Genomic DNA, 16,396 nt, shown 5'->3' on the forward strand with positions numbered 1-16,396 from the left:
GAAGAAAAGAAGAAAGGAAGGAAGGAAGGAAAGTCATGCATTATATTGAGGAAAGAAAGGAAGGAAAGAAGGAAGGATGGAAAGTCATGTATTATATTGAGGAAAGGAAGGAAGGAAAGAAGAAAGGAAGGAAGGAAGGATGGAAAGTCATGTATTATATTGAGGAAAGGAAGGAAGGAAGGAAGGAAAGAAGAAAGGAAGGAAGGAAGGAAAGTCATGCATTATATGGAAGGAAGGAGGGAGGGAGGGAAGGAAGGAAGGAAAGATGGACAGCCATGCATTATATGGAAGAAATGTGCATTAATCGAAACAACGATGTCTATGTTTGGAGAAATAAATAGTCTTCAGTATGCATGCCCATTTTAATACATTTTTAAAAATAAGCCTTAGATTAAAAGGGATAATTAAATTTATAAATGTATGCATGCAATGGGCACGTTTTCAGAAACGAACACCGCCACCAGAAACATCAAAGCCATACATTTTCCCCTCCCTCACTCCATTCATTTGATTTGGGCATCGTACACTCAAATTCAGTAGGTCCTGTTACTCCAGCAGGTGGCAATATATTACAAGTGTTTTCATCACCACTCCAAGTTGAAAGATAAGAACGAAGCCCCCACTGCAAATAGATTGTTAAACTTGCAGAGTTGAGATAGATCAAAATGAATTCTGTATGGGTAAAAACCCTCTTGGGTAGTTTAGTGCAAAGTTATCTATCAGAAATAACTGGGGTGTCAAAATAAATTCACAGTTGTTAGTGCAAGAAGATCTGGGGATAGTGCTCTATCTATCTATATGTATTTATCATCTATCTACCTATCTACCTACCTACCTATCATCTGTCTGTCTCTCTGTCTATCTATCTATCTGTCTGTCTGCCTGCCTGCCTGTCTGTCTGTCTGTCTATCTATCTATCTATCTATCTATCTATCTATCTATCTATCCATCTATCCATCTATCCATCTATCCATCTATCATCTATCTATCTATCTATCTATCTATCATCCATCTATGATCTATCAACCTATCTACCTACCTGCCTACCTACCTACCTATCATATCTATCTATCTATCTATCTATCTATCTATCACCCATCTATCATCTATCAACCTATCTACCTATCTAGCTATCTGCCTATCTACCTATCTACCTATCTACCTATCTACCTATCTATCTATCTATCCATCCACCCACCCATCCCTTACCTGATGCGCCATTGCTTCTGCTTGGGTTAGGATAGTGATGGACAGTGCCCCATTGTCTTCATAACTGCTTCTCCTGATGCTGATCCTGTCCCGTTCATTCTGTACAGCTTTTAGGGAGAAATAAAGAGAGGATGAAGAATTGGCCGCCTGCCCAGTGAGCGACAGTTCAGTCGATGGGTCGATCAACTTGCACCATCATTCGTGAACTTTTAGCGGAGCATTCACTTCCAAGAAGCGAATCCTTATGACGGTGGCTCCCTGGGGAGACCTCCTACTTAAGCAGCCCCTTCCTTACACAAGGTAGTCCTTGACTTATCACAGTTCATTTAGCAAGCATTCAGAGTTACAACGGCACTGAAAAAAGTGACTTATGACTGGAGTAAAATGCTACTGGTTCAGCCCGGTTCGTCAGAACTAGTAGTAACAAATGCTTCGGTAGTAAAAAGGGTTTTAAAAAGCAGAAAATAGATTCCAAAGATCGCGCAGCAAAGCTTTCAAAAGCTTTTTTAAAGCATTTTTAACTACTTATTCATTGGAACTGGTAGTAAAAATGCTTTAAAAAGTTAAGAAAAAAGTTTGACAATCAGCTGAGAGGGGGAACTTACTTTTGAAAAAGAAATAAAACTTTTTTTAAAACTGCTTATTCGCCTGATCTGTGACACTCTCTGCTTGTTGCAGAGACCATTTTGTGTGAAGTCCAGCTGCTTCTGCATTGTGTGTTAAACAGTTGTGTAGCTTGTGTGCTATTTTTGTGCAAAGTGTGATAGTTGGTTTTTTGAGCTCTCTATGACTCTGTGAGGTTTCTGCTTGCCCTTGCTGGGTCCATTTTATGTGCTTTTTGCATTGTGCGTGAGTCCGTTGTGTGGCGTTTGTGTGTGAAGTGTGAAAGTTGGGTTTTGAGCTCTTTGTGGCTCTGTGAAGTTCCTGATTGTTGTTACAGAGACCATTTTGTGTGCTTTTGCATTGTGTGTGAGTCCATGGTGTGGCTTTCGTGTTGTTTGGTTTTTGAGCATTGGTCAAGAAAATCTTGCTGTCCCAAGAGATCAAAATAGATGCTTATCAGCGCAAGAGAGGAAATGAATACAGCAATTTACAGGGCGTGAAAATAATTATAAATTCACTTCTTACTCTATGGTCATCACATAACTCCCTTTTTTTCTGAAATCTGTCTATAATCATCAAAACCATAAATCATAAGGTTCATTTCCTTATGGTCTGCACTGGCTGCTGATCAGTTTCCAGTCACAATTCAAAGGGTTGGTAATGACCTTTAAAGCCCTACATGGCATTGGACCAGAATACCTCCGGAATCGCCTTCTACCGCACGAATCCCAGCGGCCAATTAGGTCCCACAGAGTTGACCTTCTCCCGTTGACTAAACAATGTCGTTTGGCGGGCCCCAGGGGAAGAGCCTTCTCTGTGGCGGCCCCGGCCCTCTGGAATCAACTCCCCCCACCCTCCCTGTCTTTCGTAAACTACTCAAAACTCACTTATCCCCAGGCATGGGGGAGTTGAGACACCTTTCCCCCAGGCTCTTTTATACTTTGTTTTATGTTTGGTATGCATGTGTTGTTTGGGTTTTTTAAATAATGATAGGGTTTTATATGTTTTTTAATATTAGATTTGTTCTACTATAATATTGTTTTTATTATAGTCTTCGTAGAGGGGCGGCATACAAATCTAATAAATTATAATAATAATAATTATTATTATTATTTATTTATTTATTTATTTATTAATCAGATTTGTATGCCGCCCCCTTCCGTAGACTCGGGGCGGCTAACAACAATAATAATACAATGTAAACAAATCTAATATTTAAGTTAATTTTTTTTTTTTTAAACCAATTTAAGAAACTAATCATACATACTGACATACCATGCATAAATTTTATAAGCCTAGGGGGAAGGGAAAGTCTCAATTCCCCCATGCCTGATGACAGAGGTGGGTTTTAAGGAGCTTACGAAAAGCAAGGAGGGTGGGGGCAGTTCTAATCTCTGGGGGGAGTTGGTTCCAAAGGGTCGGGGCCGCCACAGAGAAGGCTCTCCCCCTGGGTCCCGCCAAACGACATTGTTTAGTTGACGGGACCCGGAGAAGGCCAACTCTGTGAGACCTAACTGGTCGCTGGGATTCGTGCGGCATTATTATTACTATTATTATTGCTCAACAATGCACTGAGAAATTTCAGGCAGAAGAATTTAGGGAGATGGACGTATCAGATCTTAGAAGGGAGCAGAAAGTTTTATTAGAGCCTCAACAAATTTTTCCTGCCTCTTTCGATTACAATTCAGGGAGCAAGATTAATCCGGGCTAATCTGAGTCATTTTAACTTTGGGAGAAAGGCAATCCTTCCTCGCTGATCTGTGACTCATAAAAGAGATCTGTTTACGTGGAACTTACTCTGACTCATTGTCTCATCCAGAGATTACACAGCCAGCAACACAACGTGGACTGTATCACACTCTGAAATGGGCGACAGTTGGAGGGAATTACCTTCTTTTTTCATTCCTGCTCGGAAACATTTTTTCAGGCGGCAATACCGACACTGGTTTCTCTTGTCTTTATCGATCACACATTGTCGACTGAACCTGGAATGGGAAAGAGGTTAATTCTGAGGAAAGAGAAAACAGATCATTTCCCAATCTGGGTTGGTAATTTCTGTTTTTAGGTCTGTTTTAGCAAAGGACAGAGCGTTTATCCTGTGTTTCCACCCAGAAATCTCCTACAAAATATGAGAAAATTATATGGAGAGGACGTCTTCATTTATTGCTTTGTAAATCATTACCTCTTCCGAGAAATAACTAAAGACAAAGTTTATGCCTTTGGGGAAACAACGATGTTTCTCAGGACTGCTAATGGTTGTTGTTTTTCTCAAATTTGGTCACTGGAAGACATAGGGTCTTCAACCCCCAGAATTCTCCAGCCAGCTGCTTAAAGTTGTGTGGACTTTCCTGGACCTTCTATTGTTGTCCATCTTCATATACAACCCACCTGTGTGGGCTTGAAGATGTGTAGACTTCAACTCCCAGAATTCCCCAGCTAGCTTGTTTGGAGATGGGTGGACTCCACCTTCATACCACAACCCACAAGTGAGAACCTGAAGATATGTGGACTTAAACTCCCAGAATTCCCCAGCTACCATGCTTGAAGATGGGTGGACTCCATCTTCATACCATAACCCACAAGTGAGAACTTGAAGACGTATGGACTTCAACTCCCAGAATTCCCCAGGTAGCATACTTGGAGATGGGTGGACTCCACCTTCATACCACAACCCACAAGTGAGAACTTGAAGACATGTGGACATCAACTCCCAGAATTCCCCAGGTAGCATGCTTGGAGATGGGTGGACTCCACCTTCATACCACAACCCACAAGTGAGAACTTGAAGACATGTGGACATCAACTCCCAGAATTCCCCAGCTAGCAGGCTTGGAAATGGGTGGACTTTCCTGGACCTTCCCCTGTTGTCCACCTTCATACACAACCCACCTGTGTGGGCTTGAAGACATATGGATTTCAACTCCCAGAATTCCCCAGCTAGCAGGCTTGGAGATGTGTGGACTCCACCTTCATACCACAACCCACAAGTGAGAACTTGAAGTTGTGTGGACTTCAACTCCCAGAATCCTGAAAGTTGAAGGCCACTCATCTTCAAACTGCCAAGGTTGAGAAACACATGTAAGGAAATGGGAGTTTCCCAGGCTTCCCTCAAAAAAGCAACCGCCTCTTTATACCTGCACGAATACATGTGATTCTTACGGACGCTCCTTCTGAAGAACCCTTTGCAGCCATCACAGCTGGAAGCACCGTAATGCTTCCCAGTTGCCCGATCCCCGCAGATGGAGCACAACGAGTTGATCCCATTTGCAAGTAAGCCATTGTTGCTTGTCTCCGAGACAAGGGCCTCTGTAATAATGAGAAAAGGCAGTCGTTTTGGAATTATAAAGACTTCAACTGGGCCATGATTAAGAACAATACAGGACTAATCAAGATAACAACATTACTGCAACACTCTCTACATGGGGCTACCTTTGAAAAGTGTTCGGAAACTTCAGATCGTGCAGAACGCAGCCGCGAGAGCCATCGCTGGGCTTCCCAGATTTGCCCACATTTCTACAACACTCTGTGGCCTGCATTGGCTGCCGATCAGTTTCCGGTCACAATTCAAAGGGTTGGTCATGACCTTTAAAGCCCTACATGGCATTGGACCAGAATACCTCCGGAACTTCCTACTACCGTACGAATCCCAGCGGCCGATAAGGTCCCACAGAGTTGGCCTTCTCCGGGTCCCGTCAACTAAACAATGTCATTTGGCGGGCCCCAGGGGAAGAGCCTTCTCTGTGGCGGCCCCGGCCCTCTGGAATCAACTCCCCCGGAGATTAGAACTGCCCCCACCCTCCTTGTCTTTCGTAAATTGCTCAAGACTCACTTATACCACCAGGCATGGGGGAGTTGAGACACCTTTCCCCCGAGGCTTCTTTATATTTTGTTTCACGTTTGGTATGAATGTGCTGTTTGGTTTTTAAATATATGATAGGGTTTTATATGCTTCTTTTAATATTAGATTTGTTTTGTTATAATATTGTTTTTATTGTTGTGAACCGCCTCGAGTCTTTGGAGAGGGGAGGCATACAAATATAATAATAATAATAATAATAATAATAATAATAATAATAATAATAATAATAAACAGCTAGAGAAATTAGTGAAATACGAAGATCTAAAAATCGAGCTGCAACAACTCTGGCATAAGCCCGTAAAAGTGGTCCCAGTGGTCCTTGGCACGCTGGGCGCAGGGCCAAAGGATCTCAGCGGACATTTGAAAACCATTGGAATTGACAAAATCTCCATCTGTCAATTGCAAAAGGCCGCTTTACTGGGATCGGCACACATAATTCACCGCTACATCACGCAGTCCTAGGTGCTTGGGAAGCGCCTGACTGGTGATGAAATACGAAATCCAGCATAGTGATCTCGTTTGCTGTGTTGTATTGACATAATAATAATAATAATAATAATAATAATAATAATAATAATAATAATAATAATATTAATTTCAACCCAATCCAACGTAGGCAGTCCTTTGTTGGAAATAAGTTTATTTCCTGAAGTAATATTACAATGCAACTAAATGGTCTGTAACCATAGGGAAGGCTGATGTAAACCATAATCAGTATGTAATCTTGGGTTTATTAACTGTGCTGCAACCCGATTGGCTGAAACCCATATAAAAGGAATAACAGCCTTGCATGGGTTAATGGTTAGTAATTTGTGTGGGTGGTTGCAGTGGTGGATGTAATAGGAGTTGTATGATAGTTTATTTAGAGAAACATTTTGCTATGAAGAAAAGTAAAATACATTTTTTACAAGAAAGCCTGCTGCAATGTTTTTCATTGAAGACTTCAACTAGGTATAGTTGTGAACTGTGCCTAGTGGAGGGGGGGGTTACCTTCCACCTGCCCAAAACTCCCACCATCCTTGACTTACAACCACAAATGGGTGGAAACTAAACAAGGAGAGAAGCAACTTAGAACTAAAGAGAAATTTCCTGACAGTTAGAACAATTAACCCATGGAACAGCTTGCCTCAGGAAGTTGTGAAGGCTCCAACACTGGAGGTTTTTAAGTTGATGTTAGATCACCATCTGTCTGGCATGGTGTAGGGCCTCCTGCCCAAGCAGGGGGTTGGACTAGAAGACCTCCAAGGTCCCTTCCAACTCTGTTATTCTATTCTATTTCTATGAAAAGGAACTTAAATGCAACCAGAAAGATTAGCTGTCTCCTGAAGAAGTCAAGGTTTGTGAATTTCACCTTCCAAAAAGGGATTGTATGAATCAGGGGAGACCTAAGAAAGGTGACAGGTGAAATCTTGGAGCGGAACTAACAGGGTGATCAATCCCTTAGGGTTCTGAGTAAGAAGTTTTTTATTTCCACAAGAGAAAAGAATGCTAGAACACTAAAGCTAACATTTTCCCAATGCTTCCTTTGTAACCAAAGTACATAGATGTTGCATCAGACCAGAATGCTAAATTTTCCTTTTATAATATATCTTCCCCCTGTCCTGGGATGTTAGTTACACAAGCTCATAACTGTGGATGGCTGTGAAGGTTGTTTTTCATTGGTTTTGGGTTTTTTTCAACCAGAACCTTGGAGAGCTGGCATGGTTTTATCTGGTGAAGTATCAGGAACAATGTTCCGAGATATCTCAGGTTATTAGCTACCTCTATATGACTATATGAGTCATTATGATTAGCAGCAAAATACCGTCACTGAATTGTGACTGTGGGAACAGAAAAACAAACTGCCCAACACATAGCGACCCTGTGTTAGAACAGAGCCCATAATGGAGATTTTGTTGATTTCCTAGCTGAGACAAATGAAATAAAAAAATTATATTTGCAACTGAGATACAGATCTTCCTGCTAAGATTTCTGTGTTTTACATTTTATTTTTATTTATTTATTTATTTTGTCCAATTCACAATACATATAGTAGAGAATAGACATGAGGTAATATATAGAAAGAAAAATAAAAAAATAGAGAAGATATATGAAAGGAAGAAAATATATATAATATATGAGATAAAGGAGAGACAATTGGACGGGACGAAAGGCACACTAGTGCACTTATGTACGCCCCTTACTGACCTCTTAGGAACCTGGAGAGGTCAATCATGGATAGTCTAAGGGAGAAATGTTGGGGGTAAGGGTTGACACCATTGGTTGTCCAAAAACTTCCAATGATGGAACACTCCCAACTTCTGAAGGCAAGTCATTTCACTGGTTCATTCAGACTACTTCAGCTTCAACCGCAACAACACAAGAGCACGCAACAGATTCAAATTTAATATTAACCACTACAAACTTGACTGTAAAAAATATGACTTTAACAATCGAGTTGTCAAAGCGTGAAACTCATTACCAACCATTTGTTTGGAATAGTCTTGGGCAGTGATGGCGAACCTTGTTTGATTTGTGTACCAAAACGGTGTTTTTCCTTCCCCTGTGCACAATCCCTCCATCCCCATTGTTATGAGCTGAGGTGGCGCTAAAGCTGGCTGTAGATCTTCAGGTCAGCGGTTCAAATCTCATCACCGGCTCAAGGTTGACTCAGCCTTCCCTCCTTCCGAGGTGGGTCAAATGAGGACCCGGATTGTGGGGGCAATAGTGCTATTGTGCTATTGCTAAACATGTTGTAAGCCGCCCTGAGTCTAAGGAGAAGGGTGGCATAAAAATCGAATAAATAAAATAATAATCCCCATCACCGCACATGGGCACAGGCCTCCCTAAAGTCTGGGACGGTGAAAAAAGCAGCCAAACAGGCAAACCAGAAGTTCGGAAAAACAAACTTCCAGTTTGGCCGTTGCGCTATTTTTCACACTCTGGGACTTCAGGAAGTTTCCCTGAATCAGCTGGCTAGTACACGCATGCGCACTGGAGCTGACATAGGGCAATGCCTCACGTGCCCTGCGATATGGCTCCATGTGCCACCTGTGGAGGTGACTCGTGGGTTCGCCATCACCGGTCTAGGGTTTCCGTTTGAGAAGAGATGTGGATTTGAAGAGGTCCAAGGTCCCTTCCAACACTTATTATTCTGTCCAGTCCTACCATTACAAAGAATTAAAAAACACTTGCAAAAGACATTTCCTTGATAGTCAAATTGCCCAGGATCCCTTTCTCCAAGTGGTGGGAATGTCCTCCGTAACTGAACGGGCTCCTTTCTGATTCTTTTCCATAATTTTGCCAGAAAAACGGTTTCCCTAATGCATCATGTCCAGTTCTTGGATAGACCTCCTCTGTTTCATTGACGGGATTGGTCCAGAACCTTTTGGCTCGGTTCTCTAAAGCTGTTTAGACCGAGGTTTTTTTCAAGAGAGTGCTTACCAAAGGCAAACACGGTTAATTTCAAAACAGCTAGTTCCTGAGCAAGCTGGTTTACTGATTAGCTCGTAAGCAAATAGCCCGATGCCTGCTTGAAACAGCCTTCACCTTTAGGAAAAAACTAGCATGTGGCGTCTACAATGTGAACTTTTACCATACATCAATATTCTAGTCCTGTGGAAACCAAGCGATTCCAGAACCATTTTATGGCAGAAAGAGAAATGAATGAGTTCAAATGTGCACGTCTGGACGAGATGGGCGGCTACAGAGATTCAATCCCCCAATCAAAATAGAATATTTGAATGAATTGAAAGGAGTGCAGAAATTTAAATTCAGCTACAGAGGTGGAGATGGGTTGTCAGTTCATATAATGCAGCTGCGAGAGCAATCATGGGCTTTCCCAAATATGCCCATGTTACACCAACACTCCGCAGTCTGCATTGGTTGCCAATCAATTTCCGGTCACAATTCAAAGTGTTGGTTATGACCTATAAAGCCCTTCATGGCATCGGACCAGAATATCTCTGAGACCACCTTCTGCCGCATGAATCCCAGCGATCAATTAGGTCCCACAGAGTTGGCCTTCTCCCGGTCCCGTCAACTAAACAATGTCATTTGGCGGGGCCCAGGGGAAGAGCCTTCTCTGTGGCGGCCCCGACTCTCTGGAACCAGTTCCCCCCAGAGATTAGAACTGCCCCCACTCTCCTTGCCTTTCATAAACTCCTCAAAACCCACCTTTGTCGTCAGGCATGGGGGAACTGAGACATCTCCCCCGGGCCTATACAATTTATGTATGGTATGTTTATATGTATGTCTGTGTAATAATGGGTTTTTAAAAAATATTTTAAATTTTAAATTATTAGATTTGTTATGAACTGTTTTATTGTGTTGTGAGCTGCCCCAAGTCTACGGAGAGGGGCGGCATACAAATCAAATCAAATCAAATCAAATCAAATCAAATCAAATCAAATCAAATCAAACAAACAAACAAACAAACAAACAAATAAATAAATAAAATAAAATAAAATAAATAAAATAAAATAAATAAATAAACAAACAAATAAATAAAATAAATAAAATTAATTAAATAAATAAATAAATAAAATTAAATAAATAATAAAATAAATAAAATAAATAAAATAAATAAAATAAATAAAATAAATAAAATAAATAAAATAAATAAAATAAATAAAATAAATAAAATAAATAAAATAAATTAAATAAATAAAATAAATTAAATAAATTAAATAAATTAAATAAATTAAATAAATAAATAAATAAATAAATATTCTATTTATGTTCCCCATTTAATAGGCACCCCCAGGATGGATATCTAAAACCAGGCCATGAAAATGGATTTGCTAAATTTCATAATCTCGGGGTGTGTGCATATAATACCCCCCTCTCAAAAAAAATAATAATAATCAGTCAAATTCCCGTAAAGAATGTGTCTATGGAGATTTTCAGTCCTCCAGGTCATGGTTGTCCCAAAGGTGTTTTTTTCAAGAGGCACCTGGACTTTCCTGGTTTTTTCTTTCCTTCAAGATGTTTTGCTTCTTGGATGATACTGTCAGAGTTGAAGAAGCTTCTTGGATAAGAAGCGAAATGTCTTCAAAGAAAAAAAAACCCAGGAAAGTCCAGTCGCCTCTTAAAAAAGCAGCTTTGGGGTTTAAAAACAAAGTTTGTGTAAGCCTGGCCTGTATGTAAAAGAACTCAGCAACTTGGGTCTGAAGAATCTTATTACAGGAAGCCCTTTGCTTAGAACAGCTTGTTTAGTGACTGCTTGAGGTTACAATGGCACCGGAACCAATGACGTATGGGTGAGCAGTGTGGTCAGGCGGCAGGGAAAGCAAGTAGAATGTTTGGCTGCATAGCTAGAGGTATCACAAGCAGGAAGAGGGAGATTGTGATCCCTCTGTATAGGGCGCTGGTGAGACCCCATTGGGAATAATACTGTGCTCAGTTCTGGAGACCTCACCTACAAAAAGATATGGATCAAATTGAGCAGGTCCAAAGACGGGCTACAAGAATGGTGGAAGGTCTTAAGCACAAAACTTATGAGGACAGGTTTCATGAACTCCATCTGTCTAGTCTGTAGGATAGAAGGGAAAGGGGGGACACGATCGAAGCATTTAAATATGTTAAAGGGTTAGATAAGATTCAGGAGGGAAGTGTTTTTAATAGGAAAGTGAACCCAAGAACAAGGGGGCACAATCGGAGGTGAGTTGGGGGAAAGATCAGAAGCAACGTGAGAAAATATTATTTGACTGAAAGAGTAGTAGATGCCTGGAACAAAATTCCAGCAGACGTGGTTGGTAAATCCACAGTCACTGAATTGAAACACGGCTGGGATAAACATAGATCCATCCTAAGATAAAATACAGGAAATAGTATAGGGGCAGACTAGATGGACCATGACGTCTTTTTCTGCTGTCAATCTTCTATGTTTCTATTTATTAATTTTTATTAATTAATTTGTGGTTGGTAAATCCACAGTGACTGAATTTAAACATGCCTGGGATAAACATAGATCCATCCTAATATAAAATACAGGAAATAATATAACGGCAGACTAGATGGACCAGGAGGTCTTTTTCTGCTGTTAATCTTCTAGGTTTCTATGTTTCTATGACTTTTTCCGTACTTATGACCGGTAGTGGGTTCCTCTTACCTTTACTATTGGTTTGGGAATAGGATTGGGGGTGCAGGGGTGCACTTTGAACGCATGCAACATTTCTGCGCATGCGCAGAGTGTTTTTTGATGATGTACAGGTGGGTGGGCGGAGCCACCCGTTCTGGTTCACTGTACCGAGTTGATCCAATAGCAACCCACCCACTGCTTATGACAATGGGCTTTCCCAAATATGTTATACATCTCCACCCCATGTCCAGTCAACGAAGCAGTGGACGTGATATGCCGGTGCCTGGAGGCTGTTGGGGCCTGGATGGGTGTCAACAAACTCAAACTCAACCCAGACAAGACGGAGTGGCTGTGGGTCTTGCCTCCCAAGGACAATTCCATCTGTCCATCCATTACCCTGAGGGGGGGAATTATTGACCCCCTCGGAGAGGGTCCGCAACTTTGGCGTCCTCCTCGATCCACAGCTCACATTAGAGAAACATCTTTCAGCTGTGGCGAGGGGGGCGTTCGCCCAGGTCTGCCTGGTGCAACAGTTGTGGCCCTATTTGGACCGGGAGTCACTGCTCACAGTCACTCATGCCCTCATCACCTCGAGGCTCGACTACTGTAACGCTCTCTACATGGGGCTACCTTTGAAAAGTGTTCGGAAACTTCAGATCGTGCAGAATGTAGCTGCGAGAGCAATCATGGGCTTTCCCAAATATGCCCATGTTACACCAACACTCCGCCGTCTGCATTGGTTGCTGATCAGTTTCCGGTCACAATTCAAAGTGTTGGTTATGACCTATAAAGCCCTTCATGGCACTGGACCAGATTATTATCCTTCTGCTGCACGAATCCCAGTGACCAGTTAGGTCCCACAGAGTGGGTCTTCTCCGGGTCCCGTCAACCAAACAATGTCGCTTGGCGGGACCCAGGGGAAGAGCCTTCTCTGTGGCGGCCCTGGCCCTCTGGAACCAACTCCCCCCAGAGATTAGAATTGCCCCCACCCTCCTTGCCTTTCGTAAGCTACTTAAAACCCACCTCTGCCACCAGGCATGGGGGAATTGAGATACTCTTTCCCCCTAGGCCCTTACAATTTTATGCATGGTATGTCTGCATGTATGTTTGGTTTTTATAATAATGGGTTTTTAATTGTTTTAGTATTGGATTATTATTATATGCTGTTTTATTACTGTTGTTAGCCACCCTGAGTCTTCGGAGAGGGGCGGCATACAAATTCAATCAATCAATCAATCAATAAATTACATCATTTGCATGGTCACGTGATCAAAATTCTGCCGCTTGGCTAGGATCTCATATTTGTGACCGTTGTATTGTCCTGTGATCTGCTTTTGTGACCTCCTCACAAGGAAAGTCAATGGGGAATCCCAATTCACTTAACGACCTCATTAGTAACTTAACATACGAAGTGATGCCCTGGTCAAGCAGAGACAAGAAAGATTGCAAAATGGGGCCAAGCCCACCTAGCAACTGCCTCACTTAGCAGCAGAGATTTTGGGCTCCATTGTAGTTGTAACTGGAGGACATCCTGTATTCCGCAGACTTTAGGTTTTCAACTTCACCTCTGACTTTACAAGATCCTGTTGTAAAAAAAACTTCCCGTTGCCTAAAAACTCCAGAATGTTGCTTGGAAGTCAGAATTGGAAAGTCGCTGCTAAAGAAATGCCTTATTTTTCAAAGTATAAGTTGCACCTTTTTCCCCTCTAAAAGACGGTGTAAATGTCAGTGCATCTTATACACCGAATACAGCTATTTTTGGCCTCCCAAAGTCCTGGCTCCATATCCCATGTTTGCAAAAAGTGGGACCTTTTTCACAAAATTGGCATGCGCAGAGGGTTTGAGAGGGCTGGGGTAAGGCAAAAACACTCCCGTTTTTGAGGGGGGGAATGGGTGAAAAACAGGCCTGTTTTTGAAAAAACGGGGGTATTTTTGCCTTCCCCCAGCCCCCAGGAGCATTCATCAGGCTTCCCAAACCCTTTACATGGCCTGTTTTTCACAAAAATGGGTCAAAAACGGACCCCTCTTTACAAAAATTGGTGTTTCTTATACACTGGTCAGTCTTATAGTCCTTCCCTTTTTTCCCCAGTAGTCCATATTTTTCCTGTTTAAAAAAATGAAATAAAAGCTTGTGGGTGACCAGCTCTGAAATCTTACAGCTTCACTCTCCATTCTCATAAAATCAATATTGGTTCCCCACTTTTTAAGTCTGTGGGTTTTTGTCCATCCAGGAACTTCTATTTTTGTTCCTCTTCTTGGCTTCTTAGCAAGGCTCAGACCCATCACAAGATCTTTTCAAGAAAAGATTGGGGAACCATTTATCCAGGAGGGTATAAGATCCCCTGTTCTGTGTTCTTGGAGGTGGACTACAAGACCTTCAAGGTCCCTTCCAATTCTACAATTCTCTGATGCAGAACAACAGTCACACACTCTCTTAGTAGAAGTAAGTAAGTAAGTGTGATTTTTCCACTAAATTGATAACAGTGCAGTTCACAGGAACCAAACGCCAAGATATATCCAGATGAAGAAATATCCCAAAGGGGGAAAAAATCACATTAATGCCATCTTTCTTAGCCTCCAAAACATGCAACAATTTTTTAAACAGCCCAGAGACTTACAACAGCTTTAAAGAGTCACGTAGTTCCTCGAGCATATTTTTTGAAGAATGCTGAACACAAAAAATAATGCCCTCGGGCAGATACACCGACACATATCCAGATAAACCTTTGAAAAGTGGGTTACAAATCCAAGCTGTACCAATTTTCTGTGAAGTTTGATGGTGTGAAAAAAGAAAAGACCATATCGTTTGTTAAGCAACAATGAATTTTAGATGGTCTTTTTTTTCCCCAGCAAGAGAAAAAAAATACAAGGTTGGGTAGAAACATAGAAACATAGAAACATAGAAGACTGACGGCAGAAAAAGACCTCATGGTCCATCTAGTCTGCCCTTATACTATTTCCTGTATTTTATCTTAGGATGGATATATGTTTATCCCAGGCATGTTTAAATTCAGTTACTGTGGATTTACCAACCACGTCTGCTGGAAGTTTGTTCCAAGGATCTACTACTCTTTCAGTGAAATAATATTTTCTCACGTTGCTTTTGATCTTTCCCCCAACTAACTTCAGATTGTGTCCCCTTGTTCTTGTGTTCACTTTCCTATTAAAAACACTTCCCTCCTGGACCTTATTTAATCCTTTAATATATTTAAATGTTCCGACCATGTCCCCCCTTTTCCTTCTGTCCTCCAGACTATACAGATTGAGTTCATGAAGTCTTTCCTGATACGTTTTATGCTTAAGACCTTCCACCATTCTTGTAGCCCGTCTTTGGACCCGTTCAATTTTGTCCATATCTTTTTGTAGGTGAGGTCTCCAGAACTGAACACAGTATTCCAAATGTGGTCTCACCAGCGCTCTATATAAGGGGATCACAATCTCCCTCTTCCTGCTTGTTATACCTCTAGGCAGAGTAGGCAGAGAAAGTAATTTCACGGAGACAAGACTGCTAAATTATCTATTCCCCCCCCAAAGGAACGTTTGTTTATTTCCTGCATTATTTCTAAAAGCACTCATTGTCTAAACAGCTCAACTCTCTTGTGTGCTATCTTGTTTCCAAAGGCTCTCGACAAACATAGTAGCCTGTTGTGGGAAACATTCACTTATTTCTGAAACCCACCAACCATCCTTAGGAAGACAGTTATCCAGACATGATCCTAATCCATGTAGCTAAGTAGTTGGCCTTACTAGGTCCAATGAAGCAAGAGTTTAAGACAACGTTCTCTCCGTGCCAATCCAGGAAAGTTCTCAAGAAGTTTGATCGGCCATCTAATTCTAGGTCCTATTATCTCTCCACAGCCCAATGCTTCTGTTCCTCGGAGAGTTCACCGGGACAAGTTGGTACTATCCACCCTTCGACCCCACGGTCTTTTTTGTCCACCAAGAGGATGACTAAGATAACAGGGTCCGATTGGAGAGAGAGAGAGAGCAAAGAAGGTATCTCCTCACCTGATGAGTTGGTGGGCAGCACCCTCAGGTTTTCAAACTCTAGCATGGTGTACGAGGAGTCGAGAGACTCGGCATAATCTGGCATGTCCATTTCCATTAGGCTTTGACAAATCCTCATAATTCTTGTCAACGCAGGCGGGCAAGGCCCCCACGACCCGGCTGTCAATCAGAGCTAGGGTTTCTAACACAGAAGGGTTGACTACTACGCCGAGCTGCCCAGATGACAAATCATTACCTAGCTCCCCCACCCCCACCCCCCACCCCTTTTACTCTCTCCCAGCATTGTCAGGAGGTTAGAAGATATAAATGACCTAGTATTTCTCTCTCTCTCTCTCTCTCTCTCTCTCTCTCTCTCTCTCTCTCTCTCTCTCTCTCTCTCTCTCTCTCTCTCTCCCTCCCCACCCCCATGAATGTATGCCTTGGATCATGATTATATGATGCAGATAAGACTCGGTTTCAAATCAACTTGGAATCCTTCTTTCAATAGCATGCAGTTTATGGCAATCCTTGAGTAAACATTTTGAAAAGTGCAGACAGTAAGATGGCCCATAGATTCATTAAAAGAAAAAAAAAACAACCTCAGATACAAACCATCTTAAGACTCTTTCCAGGGTCTTAGCATCGATGACCTCAAGACCAATCTCCAGGCTACCATG

At 41.8% G+C, this 16,396-nt stretch overlaps 1 protein-coding gene across 1 annotated transcript in view; it reads right to left on the bottom strand.

The window, feature by feature from the left end:
* LOC139172656 (hepatocyte nuclear factor 4-beta-like) overlaps positions 1-16,030 on the bottom strand; it is a 23,800-nt gene extending 7,770 nt beyond the window's left edge. Inside the window, exons 1-4 of the mRNA XM_070761887.1 lie at positions 15,741-16,030; positions 4,947-5,118; positions 3,703-3,797; positions 1,210-1,316 (exon numbers count right to left, since the gene is read on the bottom strand). Of these exons, the coding sequence (XP_070617988.1) occupies positions 1,210-1,316; positions 3,703-3,797; positions 4,947-5,118; positions 15,741-15,858 (492 nt within the window). The 5' untranslated portion in view covers positions 15,859-16,030. The remainder of the gene's footprint in view (positions 1-1,209; positions 1,317-3,702; positions 3,798-4,946; positions 5,119-15,740) is intronic.
* Positions 16,031-16,396: the final 366 nt, after the last annotated feature.

This window comes from Erythrolamprus reginae, chromosome 9, assembly GCF_031021105.1.
Source record: "Erythrolamprus reginae isolate rEryReg1 chromosome 9, rEryReg1.hap1, whole genome shotgun sequence".
In the NCBI taxonomy this organism is placed as follows: domain Eukaryota; kingdom Metazoa; phylum Chordata; class Lepidosauria; order Squamata; family Dipsadidae; genus Erythrolamprus; species Erythrolamprus reginae.